Genomic DNA, 15,081 nt, shown 5'->3' on the forward strand with positions numbered 1-15,081 from the left:
CCTGCCTCTGCCTCCCGAGTGCTGGGATTAAAGGCATGCGCCACCACCGCCCGGAGAGACCCCATTTTTTGAAGTCATGTTTCTTCAATGGTCATGTAGTTAGCAACCTTGTTATATAACTTGAACCCTACATGCTACAGATGAGCCTTAATTTCCCTGTCTTCCCCAGGGGAAACATCTTTACCATAAGGTATGGTCAAATAATCCATCTCACCTTCTCCCGAGGAGCCCATTAAACAGTTCCCGGGACGTTCTTTTCCTGCTCGTTCCCAACCACAGCGACCTAGCAGGCAATGTGCTTTTATGGGCCTGCGAACAATCTGTGCCTAGCGATTGCCAAGCTTACCGCTCTACTTCTGGGACATCTGTGCCATTCTCCCTAGTTCTGCTCCCGATCCGCACCGTCACCAGGGCTGAGACAACAGCAGAATGAGTTTTCCTACTTCCTGCCTCCCCCCTCCAGCTGGACTCTGACATTCTATGGCTTTCTAAAACTTGAGCGGCACCGGGTACTCCCTAGAATGGCCCATGAGATCCCTTCTTAAGTCAGCCCAGACTGGCCTGCCAGCTTACCATCCTGCTATGCCTAGCTTCCAGGCTTTACTTTTCACTTTTCATTCATTCATTCATTCATTCATTCATTCATTCATTCATGTCTTTCAAGACAGTTTGTAACAGCTCTGGCTGTCCTGGAACTTGTTCTGTAGACCAGGATAGCCTTGAACTCACAGAGATCTGCCTGCCTCTGCCTCCTGAGTGCTGGAAGTCAAGGCATGTACCACCACTGCCCTGCCAACTTTTCTTTTCTGAAGTAAGGTAAACTTGCTGTGTAGTTCACAGAAGACTCTGATGGTCTGCTCCTCCACCTCCTCAGTGCTAACATTACAGGCAGATGCTACCACATTTAGCTTGTGCCACCCCTACTCTATAGATAAGGAAACAGAAAGGCTAAGCAACTTGCTCAACTTCTGCAGCTGAACTTGCAGGGAGGAGGATTTGGGTTGCCAGTCTTGCAGTCACCTTGGCACTCTGGCCTCATCGCTACCCCGTCTCATATGAGCTTCCACAGTCTCCTGGGTTCACGTCCTCTCAGAGTGTCCCTCCTCAATTTAAGTGGGTTACTGCTTACTGCTTTGTTAATAAGTAGATTCTCATTTAGAATCTAATCTCTAGAATTCTAATCTTTTATGTTATTCCAGTTCTTTGTACTTTTGTTAGTGGTTCCTTGGCGGCTTCTTCCCTTCCTGTGATAGCTGAAGTTTGTAACAAACACCTACTTTGTTCTTTTTCATTTTAATTCAATTGGACACCATGGAGCCCATTGGAGGGCCCAAATTTCTTGGGCCTGGGAACAGTGAACTACACTGACAGGGAAAAGGATAACATGGGGGCTGGAGAGATGGCTCAGAGGTTAAGAGCACTGACTGCTCTTCCAGAGGTCCTAAGTTCATTTCCCAGCAACCACATGGTGGCTTATAGCCATCTATAAAAAAGAAAAAAAAAAAGAAAGGATAACATGGCCTTCTGAAAGAATTCTGAGAGCAGGGCCAGAACTGGGCCCTGGCTTCCTTTCCCTGTTTTAGACTGGTTAAGACAGGCTCTCGAGCCGGATTATCTCTGGGTCCAGGCCCAACTTTGTTACTTCCTTGATGTGTCCATTTGGGCAATTTCGACGTCTATAAAAACTGGAATGTCATAATACCTTTCGGCTAGTATGGTTGCGAGAACTATAAATTAGACGGGTGAAGCTTGGCGTGGTGCCTGGCACACAGCAAGCACTCAAGCATGCCAGTGTTCTTATCACCACCATGTATGACAGAAAATCAAGGGGATCACAGCTGGGTATGATGGTGTGTGCCTGAAATCTCCAGGGAGACCAAGGCAGGCAGACTGTTGTGAGTTCGAGGCCTACTTGGGTTATATGAGATCCTGTGTCAAGAAAAGAAAAAGACAAAGATGGCTGACGACTGGGAAACTGTGGCGATCTTGGGAAGAAAGGCCGTGAAGTACAGCTTGGACTGTCTTCTGGCCTAGCTCCTTTTCCTCTGCGAAAGCTCTGCAGTTCCTCGAAGTTCCTTTATTTTTGCTCTTTTGTCTCCTAGCCTACCCGTGGGCCTCAGCTATGTACTATGCTGACTTTTTAGCAACAGTTATAGCTGAAGCCTTGAGAACACTGACCCACCCCTGTCACTTTTGTCCCTTGCTCCAGTGTGTACACCGCCTACCTCCATCGCTCTGTACTTCTTCCTCTTCCTGCTGCCCCCTCTGCTGAGCTGTCTTTCTGAGGCTCCTCTACCAGTTTTTCTTTGACCTGCTTGAAGCTGACTCTCTGGGGTCTGACATTCCAAGCCCCCTACTGGTGTCTCTCATCTTTGTTTCTCTCTTCGCTGCAGTCACCTCACCCTTCACTGTTTCTTAGCCTGTTTATTAGATTTTCTTATCTGGCCTGTTTCTCACTCCCCCCGCCCCCCTTTTTTTCCAGCGTGGGTGTGTATCAGCCTTGTTGGGCTCTGGCAGCCTCCTGCCTAGTTCTGACCCTGGTTTGGCCTTCTGGCTTCCACCCAGTTCAAGCTGTGTCTTTGTAGTTGCTTTGGTCCAGAGTTCCCAGGGGTAAGACTGAGCGGAGGAGAAACGATGCCTGGCTCCACCAAGGAGTAAGGACAGGACAAAGCTGAGGAGTCCTGGCTCCCAGGCTCCCATGGCCTAGAGCAGTATGTTCTAAAAACGGCATCAAATATACTGTCTCTCATGCCTTCCTCAGACACCATCACCTGGGTCTGAGTCCAGACCTACCCTGTCCTACCTTGTGCAAAGAAGTCCGCTCCACTAGCTGGAAGGGCGCAGGGTCAATTTTGCAGTCGCTGAAGTTGACAGGCTCATCTAGTTGCTGTTCCTCCCACTCTAAGATCTGACAGCGAGAGACCGATGATCAGGGAGAGGGAGCTCCCCTCGGCTCTCTGAAGGCTGGTGTGCCCCCTTTCCCCCCTGTGATTGACAACACACCCAGGAAGAAGCGGTCTAGAGTCTATAGCGGCATCTCACCTCCTGAGGACTCATCTCGCCTTCCAGGTCGGAGTCACTCTAGGAGAAGGGAGGGAGGGAAGTGGATGTACTCCTGGCTCTGAGAGGTTTGTCCCACCTAGACCCCAGCCCTCCGGGCCAGCTGCTCCTGAGCTGCGGGAAGAGGGGCACACGTACCGCCAGGGAGATTCGGACCCGCTTCGGCTTGCGTTTTTCACAGGATTCCGACTTTTCCAACTTTGTCAGAGCCAAAGCAGAAAGGAGTTGAGGTTATGGGGAGAGGGGTGTGAAGGGCGGGGTGGAACCAAGGAGAAGGGCACACTGCAGGGGCAGACAGGAGGCAGGCAGAGAGGAGAGTCAGGAAGGGAGCGGGGCAGACAGGAGGTGAGCGTCTGGCCTACTCACTTCTGAAGAGGCCTCCTGAGGTGGACTGCCACAGAAGAGGCTTCTGAGGGCAATGCCTGCTGACTCCGTGTTGCCTGTGTTCCAAACCCGAGATGGGGGGCAAGTTGGATAGGGGTAAGGTAAGGTGCAGAAGGCAAGGGGAGAGAGGCTTTTCCAGCTCCACCTCGTACGCCTTATCGCCTCATTCATCTGTGGTGGCTCAGGCTTCGTCCGAGGTGGGGCAGAAAGGGCTCACCTGTGGTACCTTCCTGGAGGCTTGTGGTATGGCTAGACCCTCTCTTTAGGGCAGGTTTCAGGGGCTTGTGAGTCTGCCCGTGGGGTCCTGAGAAGGCTGTGCCCTCTGTGTTCACCTGCATGGACAGGGAGGGGCTGGGAGGCTGTGGTTCAGAACCTTCAAGATGACACTTCCGAAGGATGTGTGGTCACAGAGCACTTTTTTTCCTTACCTGGAAGCGGATGGACGTCTCAGAACTAGGGGGGCTCTCCTGATCTGACGGTGGAGACATCTGGGCTTGCCTTAGCTTTTGCATGTGCTGCCGCCGGCGTGCTGAGCTCAGCTGGGCCCCCAGTAATGCTACTACCTGTGAGCGTTCGATAGAGCCCAGCAGGATCATGGACTCTGGACAGAACAAGGGAAGAGGCTCAGGCGCGGGTTCTTCCCACACCTAAGCTGGGGCCCTGGAGGAAAACCCTGCTTGCCAAGTGTTGACCTATATAGAATACAGACACTGGTCCTGGGCTCCCTAACCCTTTCAGCACTGAGCCCCCAGGAGATGCTCATAACACCTGGGACCCCTCTGGGCCTCACCAGGGGACTCTACTAGAGCCAACATGCGGCCCTTCGTCCTGTGCAGTGCCAGCCGCAGGTCCCGGAAGGTGCAGTTGAGGGCTACATGGGGAACATCCCGTACCATGATGTCTTCTACCCGCACCCGGTATTGCCTGGGGATAGAGTCGGGCATTCAGTGTATGCTTCGCATGAAATGCTGGCCCAGAGTACCACCATCCCAGGGTCATGGGGAAGGCTGGAGAGCCACAAGGGGCAGTTAGTGTTTTCTACACTCCTTTTGGGTCAGTAGAGGGCAGCTACAGATCCCTCAGGGTGAGGGCATCTCTGACACAGAGCAAAATAGCTAGGATCTCAGCCTTACTAGTTTGAGACCTTGCTGCAGGTGGGGTTGAAGGGTCCTGGGAGGCCTACCCCTCACTCCCACCCTCTTTGCACTGGGCCCTTCATACTGGTGGCGGCCCCAGCCCAGCTCAGGCAGGTAGGGCAGCTTCTTGATGCGGATGATGCTGTCATAGAGGGAGGGCTGCAGGCTCTGGGCAACAGCATTAGCCAAGATGACGGCGATCATGACAGGCAGAATGTGGGCGATCTGGCCCGTGAGCTCGAAGACAATCACAGCCGTGGACACTGTGTGTGTCACTGCTCCTGCAAGTGCAGCTGCCCCTAGGAAGAGCCATGCTCAGTCTCCTCAGGGTGTTCAGTCCCCAGGAGACTTTCCCTTCCCAGGGGTGAGAATCGCTTAGAGTCCCTCAGAGTCCCCTATGGCCCTGCCAGCAGGGGGCACCAGAGCCTCAGAGTCTGGCTGGGCGAGGAGTCTCCCAATGCAGATGCAGATGCAGTCTTGGGGTACTGCTGGGGCTGCAGCATGTGCAGTCCCCTGGCTCTGATCCCTAACACCACATAGCAAACAGAACTGGGTGCTCACCAACCACGGCATAGCCTCCAGGTACAATCCGGTAGGTACTGCTATCCGTGTGAATCCCATCTGGGAACCAGGCGGCCATGCTTTCACCCACCAGCCGCCCAAATGCTGCTCCTTCAGGGAGGGTTTTAGGAAGAGAAAGAGGTAGTGGGGGAACACTAGGAAGAGAGAGGGTCAGAAGGTGGGGGAGGGGCCGGCGGGTCATTTAGTACATGGGGCAGTCCCATGGGAGTCAGGGTCTGGGCTAGAGTTGGGCCCAAACCCACTCCTGGGCAAAGGAGGGCTCTACAGGGAACAGCCAGAGGTATGAAGGGCATAGGCTGGAAGCAGGCAGCTGCAGACTCACCAATGACAAAGACAGGCATGAAGGCCCCACAGGGCACTGGGATGGTGGTGGCCAGGGCAGACATCCAGAACTGTAGGCAGGAGGGGTTCAAAACAGACCTCAGGGAAGCCCACCCTGCCCATCTACAGGTGCAGCCTTCTCAGCAGAATCCCCAGAGGTGAAGGGGAAAGAAAGGACACCAGAACCAGAAGGCTGGGGTTCACATCCTCTCAGCCAACCGTCTGCTTTGGCAGTTACTTCTCTGGGTGTTGAGTCACCATCTTTAAGACAGGGATAAGGGTACCTTTCTCACAATCTTCCGACTCCATGGTAAGTGCGTGGGAGAGCCCCTCATCTAGTGGCCTGGGTCAACAGTGGTGGTATAGCCATGGAAGGGGTCTCACCTTCATGAGAATGAAGATGACCAGAGTGAGGAAAACATTGGCACGTGGTGGGCTCCAGGCCTGTGAAGTGCTGGGTAGTTCTAGATCCTCTACCAGGCCCTGGCGGACCCATGTCCGGTTGTCAAATAGAGTGACGAGGGTCTCTTTCTGTGAGAGCTAGAGTGAACAGAACACTTTAGGATGGGGCACAGGATCTCAGGGAAGAGGCCCGTAGGAGTCCTGGGAACAAGGGGTCCCAGTCACGCTAGGGCTCTGGGCTTTGGAAAGGAGTGCATCTGGGTATGAGCGTGGGGGTCATATTTCTGCTAGGGGCTACCTGTCCAGCCATGAACTGTCCAAAGCCAGGGGGAAAGGTCAGAGTGGAGATGAGCAGAGTCACCAGTGCCGGGAAGAGCAGCCGTCTACAGACAGAGGTTTGACAGCATCAGACAAAAGTCACACACCTCCCATGGACCGATCACAGGCCAGGTGCCCTTACATACCTCAGGCCTAAGATCAGAGCAGGGCTTGTATATCAAGCCACAGCGCCTGAGAGTAAGTCCTTTTATTGTGTTTTATGCCGCAGCTTCAAGGGCGATGTTCTAAGAGCTGGGAGTAGAAGGGGCAGCAACAGCAAACACATCTCTAGTCCTTTCTAGGACAAGTCTGAGCTGTGACTGCCTCGATTCTCAAAAGACCCAGCTAAAGGACAAGAGACTTGAAGGCCTAACCAAGCCTCCTCCACTATCTGCCCTCAATGGTGACCTAAGTGAGGGTGAGGCAGGCGTGGCGCACACACCTGGGTGGCAGAGGAGGGTGACTCTGAGTTCAAGGCCAGGGAAGGCTTGGGAGAGGTTCTGTAGACAACAGCACAAGCCCTTCCCATTCTCAGTTCTCAGGCTCATAACGAAAAAAGTGTTCTGAGACAAAAAATGTCCAGCCACACTGGTCATGGAGTCATGAGGTACAAACACTGCTATCTGGACCAGGCCTGAAAACCTAAGAAAACCTTGGTCTTTTATCCCAAGTGCTCCTGCCACTGACAAAGGTTCAGAAGTAGCAGATCCCAGGGGGTTTCCACGTATACGCGTCATAGCATCAGCATGAAAACACCAGCTGACTTCCCAAGTGTACCTTTCACGTGAGAGCCCTAGAGTCATACTGTAGCCCTGGCTGGCTTAGACCATGCTACCCTCCTACCTCGGTCTCTGGAGCACTGGAATTACAGGTGTGTGGCGCTGACCTGGCTGAAAGCCTGATTTTGACAGGGCCTCTACTTCAGACCCTCAGTACCCCCCTCTCTCCCCGTGTAGCCCTTCCAGAACAGCCTGGAAAAGAGTCTATGGCCGACATACTTCCTCATGAGGAAGCGGTTGATGGTTTTTTGCTTCCGCATCACCTGGACAATCTTCCGGTTCAGGTAGACAAAGAGGGCTCCCCCGAAGCCACTAGCAATACTGGAGAAGAGAGAAGGACCAGGGTGGAGGGGAGGCCTTCTTATGGAGACCTTCTGTCCCACACCCTCCTGGAAGTTTCTTACCCGATGACAGCAAAGGCCGGGAGCTCCTGGAGGTCAAAGGGGAAGTCGAGTCGGAACCGAGTTTTGAAGAGAGCAGTGATGGTTTCTGAAAGGAAGTAGAGGAGTGGCAGGTAAACTTGTGTCGCGCTTGACTTGCCTCGGATGCCCTCACCGCCACCAACATCCCCACCTTCATCACGGTTCCAGACTGCCAAGACCCGAAAGATGAAGGCACTAAAGGTGGCCGCGAAGAAGCCCCGCCAGTAGTTCCTAACAGCGAAGAAGGTGGAGGTGACCTCAATGCTGAATAGGACCCCTGCAAGGGGGCAGAGGACATCGCCCTTAAGGCCAGAGTCTGGTCGGTGGACTTACTCCCAGGAGAAGAGGGGTCGAGGGGGGAGAGGCCAATGGTGGGGCTAGGCTCAGATTGGAGCCGTGCCTACCTCCGATAGGGGCTGCAAAGCAGCAGCCCACTCCTACTGCGCACGCGGCAGCCAGCATCTCTGTGTTCCGGGACTCATTCTGGCAAGGGTGGGGACGCAGTGTCAGTTTGGGCTCAGCAGCCCCACTCCCACCCCGTTCCCCAGATCTTAGGGTTCTCCTCTTACCTCATAGATACCCCCAAAGAGGGAGAGGAACTTGCTGAGCAGGGCAGCACACATGCTGGCAATGTGCACAAAGGGTCCCTGGAGGTAGGGGTTGGTGGTGAGTAGGGGTGGGGCCTTCTGGACCTCGGCCTGGCCTTTTTGTCGGCTGGGAGGGGCGCCTTCATTCCCCAACCTGCAGTTACCTCTTTGCCAAGGGGCATCCCACTGCCCAGGGCACAGGTGAGCCCAATGACCTTAGCTACAAAGGTCTTGAGGGTGAGGTATTCCTTTAGCACCACTCCCCGAAGGATGGTTTTCATCTCAGGGATGCCAGACCCTGCAGAGGCAAAGATCCACAGATCCATGGAAGTTGTCTGAGAGACCCCATTCAGGAAGCTTGAGCTCCACCCCCACCCCCCTGAGCCCCTCCTATCCTACCGACAGCCTGCGGGGCCAGGATCTGGGTGAATCCAGCAGAGAAAGTGATGAGGACGACAGGGTAGGTGACCCAAGCCAGGTACTGGAGTAAGATGTTGGTGTTTAAGCCCCGGGACATCCACTGCTGAGCTGTGGGCACAGGACATGCTTGCTGGCCTTCCAGTGCACATATCCACACCTTGCCTGCCACTGAGACATACTGATAGGACAAGTACACAGAGCTGGGGCCCAGAGGGATGGGAAGGCCCTAGAAGGCATTTGCTGGGACAAAGCCCATCATAGATAAGACAGTTGGAGGGCAGGCCAGAAGGTGTGGCCTCTGCAAGTGGCAGTAACTATGCCTGGAGATGGGCAGTCAGCCTGGCCAGAGAAAGTGGCCAGGAGCCAAGTTACTTAAACAACTGTGGCATGGAGGAAACAGGGTGGCCCTTCCCAGCCTTTGCCCTCACCCTGTAGACAGACAGCGATGGCATAGTCCATGGCCCAACTGACCAATGCCATGAGGAGCCCCAACAGGACCAGGAAGATCCAGTCTTCACCAACCCGGGACACTAGGAACTTGTGGCAGCGTACAGAACAAACTGGAAGGAAGAGTCACAGAGAAGCTGGTACCAAAGTGCTCCTAATCCTGTCTCCCCATCCCCCATAGGCAGCTCTAATGGTCTCTGCCTCCCCCAACACAGAACAGCCAGGTCCCTGCCCCATCCAGATCTCACTGCGGCATCTGGCACACCGGCTCTGTCCATATTCCAGAAGCTCTGGGGGAGTCCGGGCAGAAGGGGACCCTTTCCAGGGCTCAGGCCCTCCCAGACGAATCCGAGCAGCTTCCTCTTTGGCAAAGGCCCCAAGTTCCTGAGTGTATCGGCCATACATCTGGAGCAATGGACAAAATGTGGCATTACCATGTGTGGCTGTGGTGGGGAATCCAGGGAGGGTTTTTGGGTTTTGAACCCCCCTTTGCTTAGCTCCCACACTATATACCCCATCTTGAAGCCAGTTTTGACTCAGGCTCAGTGTGGGAACAATGCACACTGTAGACTGCGGGGGCTGTCCCGGCCAGAGTGATGGGGACAGACAAGGTACAGGGACACAACTCTGGGGGTGGCAGAATAATCAGTCCTCTTCTAGCGAGCCAAGGGTGAGGGCACTGGGGAGGAGAGGGAAGGGTCCAGAGGAAGGCGCGGTCTGAAAGTGGGAGGCGGGAAGGTCAGAGAATAAGGGGTGGTCAAGGGCGCAGGAGCAACAGTAAGAGTTGGTGGAGCTGAGTGCAGCTGAGCTGGGCCTAGGAGGTCCCAGCCCCAATCCTTATCACATTCCTGCTGGGCCTTTGGCCTGTGACCAACTCAGCAGCACCCTTCCCACCCACCCTAATCCCCTTGTCCTCATTCTCCACTCCCGAACCCCCACGATCCCGTCAGCCCGCTGAAAGTGGAAAGCCTCTTTGGGTGGGTAGGGCAGTGCTGGGTGGTTTCAGTCCTGCTCTGGAGCTGCACTTGGGGCCAGTGACAGGTCCCGAGGACGGCGGAGCCTGGAGATGGCAAAGCTGTGACTGTGGACACCAGGCTGATGGGAAGGGAGAGAGTTATGGCTGGACCTGCCAAGCCGGGCGTGTGTTGGGGGGTGGGGAGGGGTAGATTCTGGCTGCCACCCGCGGAGCTTCAGGACACAAAGGGCTCCTGTTGGGGTTGTGTGTGTGTGTGTGGGGGGGATAGACACAGAGAGGGTGAGACATAGAGGAAAGGGAGAGGCAGAGGGGAGAGGAACGACATAGGAAAGAGGGAGAAAGTGTGGAGAGCAGGGAGGAGGAAGACTGGAGTCTAGAAACAGCAGGTGGGAGGAGGTGAGGGCGAGACAAAAGGGTAGGAGGGGAAGTGGGAGAGGCCAGAGCAGGGAGAGCTTGACCCTGAGAACTCCTTTCTCAGACACAGGGAGCTGGAGTGGCGGCTGGTGCTGCAAGAGATACCATTTCAGAGGTTAGGTGCTCGGCTTCCATGGCCAAGTGCCCCTCTCCTTGACCTGTGGATGGCAAGGATAAGAGCCATCGAAAACAAAAGGGCTTGCCTCCACTAGTGTCACCTAGGCATAGTGACACCTCTCCCAGTTAGCCAGTTTCCTACAGTCTGGTAATTGGCCACCTCCCTGACTCAGTTACAGTCCAGGCTCTCTCAAGGAGGTTCCTCCCTGCCACCCTTCTGGGCAAATTCCAGCCTAAGCTGATAAAAAGGAGCCATAGGGCCAGCTTCTTTCTGTAGGGCTTGGGCCCCCCACCCTAGTGACACGAGGCTGAATGGCTTCTCAATAGTGGTGGCCATGAGTCATCTCCAAGCTTGGGACCCCTGTTTCTTAAGAGGTCAAGGGACACTTCATGGGCGTGGATGTTGGTGGTGGGGCACCTGCCTAGATCCAGTCTCACACCCATTCCTGTCCCCAGGGTGACAAGTCACCTAAGCCACCTTTCCCAAAAGTTCGACTGAAGGGTTCTCGTCAATGCTGGACTTTGAGTTGTTAAAGGCAAGGGGGCAGGTTTGGATTTGCTCACCTCCCTACAGTCTTCACGCCCAGCTTAGTGCCATGCCATAGTAGGAGCACTGGGAGGGTGGTCAATGTGGACAGGCATGTGGAGAAAGTTCGGAGGTACGGATGGTACCCAGAAAGGGGGCTGACGTTCTGTAACTTGGGCTCCAGTGGTTAAGTGGAAAAAACAAAAGCGTGTAAGGGAGTAAGGGGAAGGGCACCTGGGCCAAGCACCTGGTGTCATTGTCCTCTGCAGGCCACCAGCCTCAGCCAGAAACAAGCAAGCGGCTTTCCAACACACCCCGAGCGTGAACCTACAGCCTGTCGGATCCCGAACCTCAGTTTCCACAGCTGAGGAAGGCTGAGGCCGGGCTAGGGTAGGCCGCCTGTCCTCACACTTCCTAGGGCAACCTGCAGCCGTGGTGCCATAGCGCACCCCTTAGGTTTCACTTACCAGGGTCTGCTCATACTGCAGCGCCCGAGGCTCCATCCCTTCCTCCGTCGCCGCCGCCGCTCCCGCCGCGGCCCCCGAGGCCGCCATCTCGGCGCACTGTCCTCCTGCCTCGCTTGGCTTCTCGGGCTCTGGCCTTGACTCAGCTCCCGGCCCGCTGAGCCCGCACCCGTCCCGTCCCCTCAGCCCCGGCGGCCGAGTGCAGAGTGCGACGGGTCCCCGGGCGCGCGCCGCAGGCTCAGCCTCCGCTAGCGTCTCCTCCTAGGCGGGCGGGCCGAGGGCGGTGCCCTGCTTGCTGCTCCGCCCTGGCCCATCTGCAAGGGGAGTCCGGGTCCGGCTGGGGTCTGCATCGGAGCCGCCTCCTGGTCTCCGGAGAAGCGGCAGGGGGCGCTTGCAACGCGATCTCGACCCCCCCTCAGTCGGTAGGCCGGGGTTTGACCCGGTCCCGAGAGGGTGCGGGGCCGTAGGGGGCGGGTCCGCTGGCACGTGGAGGGGACGGGCTCTTGGGCGGCTGAGGCGCTGTGTGGGAGGGGCTGGGATGTAGTGATTCTCGGGCTGGGGAAGGGGGCTGCAGAAAAGGATAATTCGAGCTCTCCCGGCCAGACCCTACTGGGGCTGCTTCGCGCTTGCAGGCGGCTCAGAAGGATCTGGGAGGATCCCCGAGAGCCTGCTCCCTTATCGCTCCCCTTTCTCCTTTCTCCTTCTTTCCCTCGGGTTCCCCCGGGAAGGTGCACCTGGAACTGCTAGGCCTGGAGAGAGGGGCGGAGGTGGAGGTGGGAGGGGACGGGAAGGGGTGAGGCCCGAGGGAAGGGAGCTATTGGCGCGGGGGAGGCCGTTCCTGGGAGGCGGGGGGGGGGGAGCAGAGGTCGCTCCTCCCAGGCATCGCTTAAAGGGGGAACTTGAGTAGCTACGGACGCCTCGAGGAAGCGGCTTACTGGGGCTCCGCGTTGTCTTGAGGGTTCTTGGAGGGATAAGAACAGTGTGGCGTGGGCACAAAGAGGATGGGCAGTGTTAGGTTGGTGCCACTGGAGAGGACCGTGCCCAGAAGTCTGTGTAGTAAGAGCAGTACCAGGATGAAGACTCATTCAGGAAACAAAGAGGTGCTCCAGGAGAGGGTACGATGCCCACGACGGGGACCGCAATGCAAGGAGGGAGCACCTAGAAAGAGGGCACCGAGGCTGTCGCCGCCTCCCAGTGAAAGGCCAGTGCCGGGTGAAGGCGCGCTAGATCAGTGTCCAGAAGAGGGTAGTATAGTGGGGTGACAGGCAGTACCAAGTTCAATTGGCAGCGTCCTAGGGGATCAGAGTGTGAAGTTAGTGCCAAGCAGGGCCAAGGGAAGACGCGAGTGCTGAGAAGGTGAATCCCCAGGGGAGGGCACAATGCGGGCTTTCCTTTCCCTGAGAGTGACATCATGGCAAATTCCCAAACCGGACGGACCCGACTCGGGTGACGTCTAGCTGGTCCGAGCCAGCTCGGACCAGCGTGGGGGACTTTGGTGGCAGTCCGAGGGGCTGGGTACTACGTCCCGCTGGGCGGGCGCTCTGCGGGCGGGGCTCTGTTCCACCCGCTTGCTGCACGGACTGTGCCCTCGGCCGGATCGCGGATCGCAGGGCAGGGCTCGGCCCGGGCTGGGCCAAGGATCAAGGTTCCTGGCTGGGTTAGGCCCCCAGCTTTTGCAAGCTTCGGGATCCAGCATCTAAAGAGGGCGCCGTAGAGCCGGTCGCGGCGCGGTACCCGCCGGGGGTGGGACCTAGTTTGTCCCCGCCTTGGGCGGAGTCACCGGGCTTTGAGACTCGCCCATCAGGCCCGAGCAGCTCCGAGGTGGCCTTTCCAGGCGGAAGTTCAGGAGCCCTGAGGGGGAGGCAGCGGAAGTGGCCGCGGTCCTGCAGCCTGTGCGCATGCGCCCCCTGCCCGGCGGCCGCTTTTAGGGCGGTACTCTGCCGTGTCTTCTTTTCCCCGCGTGAGGGGGTGCGCGAATTCCCAGTCGTGGCCGCGCGCTCCGCACCTCTGCAGCTCTCGTGCCCCTTACGATGGCGGGCATCCTGTTCGAGGATATTTTTGATGTGAAAGACATTGACCCAGAAGGCAAGAAGTTTGACCGAGGTAAGGTGTGTAGGGGAGGTCTATGGGAAGAGGCCAACATGCCCACCCAAGTGGTTCGCCCCGCTCTCGGTACCTCCCTCAGGAAACAGTTGTTTGTTTGTTTTCATAATGAGGAACTTGAGACAGCTTTTCCTATTGTATTTGCGGTGTCTGGAGCCTGGGTGGCCCTTAGCTTTGGTGCTGGTAAACCCTTGGGCACCTCTCTAATCCCTGTTCAGCGTTGTGCTTTACCGTGCGCCTCTCTCGCACACTTCACTTTATGCTAGTAAGAGGTGGATGGGGCCTTACCTGTTTTGTTACTTAAGGCCATGCAGCGAGTTACCTGCCCGCCCTCCTAATCTATAGTTTTATATTGCCTCAAGAATTGTCAGCTCTTGGCCAAGTCCTCTTTGAATTTCATTCAGCTGTCTGCTTGGTGTATTTATTTTCCTAGTGATCCGGAAGTTGTTTCTTCTCGTGTCACTTTGCCAGGAGACAATTTTTTGTTTTTCGTGACACAGTCTCTCTGTGTAGGACATACTGGAGCTTGCTTTGTCGACCAGGCTGGCCTTGAACTCACAGAGATCCGCCTGCCTCTGCCTCCTAAATGCTGGGATTAAAGGCGTGCGCCACCACGCCCGGCATCATCATCATTATTACTTTATTTATTTTAATTATTTTATTTATAATTTTATTTTTTTAAAGACAGGAGTCAGTTCTCAATACATTCTGCCCATTCCCCCAGCAGAGTGCCTGTCAGGAAGAAGGAATCTCTGTATAAGTGACTATCTTGTTCAGAGTTAAGTTTAGTCTGAATCATCCAGGCAGGCTTAGAGCCTAGAGACTGGTTGCTGCTAGAGAAATCTTACTTCTTTCTTAGGATCCTGTCAGCTGCTGAGCTTTTGGCTTTCTTCCTTCTCGTGAATCTGATTTGGATTGCACTTGTGCGTCTGGGACGAAGAGCAAGGCTCGTGGGTGTTTCATTCTCTTGCATTCGACCCACAAGCCAGTGTCTGTAATCATGTCTGTCCCTCTTCCCCAGTGTCTCGGCTGCACTGTGAGAGTGAGTCTTTCAAGATGGACCTCATCTTAGATGTAAACATTCAGATTTACCCCGTGGACTTGGGTAAGTATCAGACACGGGCACCTGTAAGAGCTTTGCAGTCTTTGGGTTCCACATCGTTGCTCTGATAGTGATGCCCTTTTCAGGTGACAAGTTCCGGTTGGTCATAGCTAGTACTTTGTATGAAGATGGTACTTTGGATGATGGCGAGTACAACCCCACGGATGACAGGCCTTCCAGGTGAGGGAAGGAAAGGAGGGACTCATTCGATAAGTACTATATTATATATATTATAAAGGGCTTTGTTTAATTCTAGGAAAAGACATTGTTGCACTTAGAATTCAGACAACCAGAACTGGGTGTGGTAGTTTGGGCCTGTAGTTCCAGGGCTCGGGGAGATGAGGCAGGAGAATCAGGAGTTCAAGAGTGTCTTTGGCAGCCGGGTGGTGATGGCATACACCTTTAATCCCAGCACTCAGGAGGCAGAGGCAGGCGGATCTTTGTGAGTTCAAGACCAGCCTAGTCTACAAGAGCTAGTTCCAGGACAGGCTCCTAAGCTACAGAGAAACCTTGTCTTGAAA

At 55.4% G+C, this 15,081-nt stretch overlaps 2 protein-coding genes across 7 annotated transcripts in view; one reads left to right on the forward strand and one right to left on the reverse strand.

The window, feature by feature from the left end:
- The window catches only part of Clcn2 (chloride voltage-gated channel 2), a 13,805-nt gene extending 2,160 nt beyond the window's left edge, over nt 1-11,645 (reverse strand). Inside the window, exons 1-22 of one of the 4 annotated variants that reach the window (XM_005368964.3) lie at nt 11,359-11,643; nt 9,107-9,263; nt 8,840-8,971; nt 8,391-8,519; nt 8,156-8,289; nt 7,974-8,051; nt 7,809-7,887; nt 7,556-7,681; nt 7,387-7,471; nt 7,202-7,303; nt 6,184-6,268; nt 5,868-6,023; nt 5,485-5,554; nt 5,142-5,252; nt 4,666-4,879; nt 4,235-4,368; nt 3,873-4,045; nt 3,662-3,776; nt 3,427-3,500; nt 3,199-3,258; nt 3,043-3,081; nt 2,804-2,908 (exon numbers count right to left, since the gene is read on the reverse strand). In XM_005368964.3, the coding sequence (XP_005369021.1) occupies nt 2,804-2,908; nt 3,043-3,081; nt 3,199-3,258; nt 3,427-3,500; nt 3,662-3,776; nt 3,873-4,045; nt 4,235-4,368; nt 4,666-4,879; nt 5,142-5,252; nt 5,485-5,554; nt 5,868-6,023; nt 6,184-6,268; nt 7,202-7,303; nt 7,387-7,471; nt 7,556-7,681; nt 7,809-7,887; nt 7,974-8,051; nt 8,156-8,289; nt 8,391-8,519; nt 8,840-8,971; nt 9,107-9,263; nt 11,359-11,445 (2,445 nt within the window). In that variant the 5' untranslated portion in view covers nt 11,446-11,643. Of the gene's footprint in view, nt 1-2,803; nt 2,909-3,042; nt 3,082-3,198; nt 3,259-3,426; nt 3,501-3,661; nt 3,777-3,872; nt 4,046-4,234; nt 4,369-4,665; nt 4,880-5,141; nt 5,253-5,484; nt 5,555-5,867; nt 6,024-6,183; nt 6,269-7,201; nt 7,304-7,386; nt 7,472-7,555; nt 7,682-7,808; nt 7,888-7,973; nt 8,052-8,155; nt 8,290-8,390; nt 8,520-8,839; nt 8,972-9,106; nt 9,264-11,358 lie in introns of those variants that run through there. The other 3 variants (XM_026790150.1, XM_026790149.1, XM_026790151.1) reach the window with 3 other exon arrangements.
- A 50-nt stretch (nt 11,646-11,695) lies between these two features.
- Nucleotides 11,696-15,081, forward strand: part of Polr2h (RNA polymerase II subunit H) — a 6,374-nt gene continuing 2,988 nt past the window's right edge. Inside the window, exons 1-4 of one of the 3 annotated variants that reach the window (XM_026790155.1) lie at nt 13,381-13,458; nt 14,318-14,381; nt 14,480-14,563; nt 14,647-14,740. In XM_026790155.1, coding sequence (XP_026645956.1) covers nt 14,515-14,563; nt 14,647-14,740 — 143 coding nt within the window. In that variant the 5' untranslated portion in view covers nt 13,381-13,458; nt 14,318-14,381; nt 14,480-14,514. Of the gene's footprint in view, nt 11,778-12,244; nt 13,459-14,317; nt 14,382-14,479; nt 14,564-14,646; nt 14,741-15,081 lie in introns of those variants that run through there. The other 2 variants (XM_026790156.1, XM_005368967.2) reach the window with 2 other exon arrangements.

This window comes from Microtus ochrogaster, unplaced genomic scaffold (genome assembly GCF_000317375.1).
Source record: "Microtus ochrogaster isolate Prairie Vole_2 unplaced genomic scaffold, MicOch1.0 UNK43, whole genome shotgun sequence".
NCBI classification, from domain to species: Eukaryota; Metazoa; Chordata; class Mammalia; order Rodentia; family Cricetidae; genus Microtus; species Microtus ochrogaster.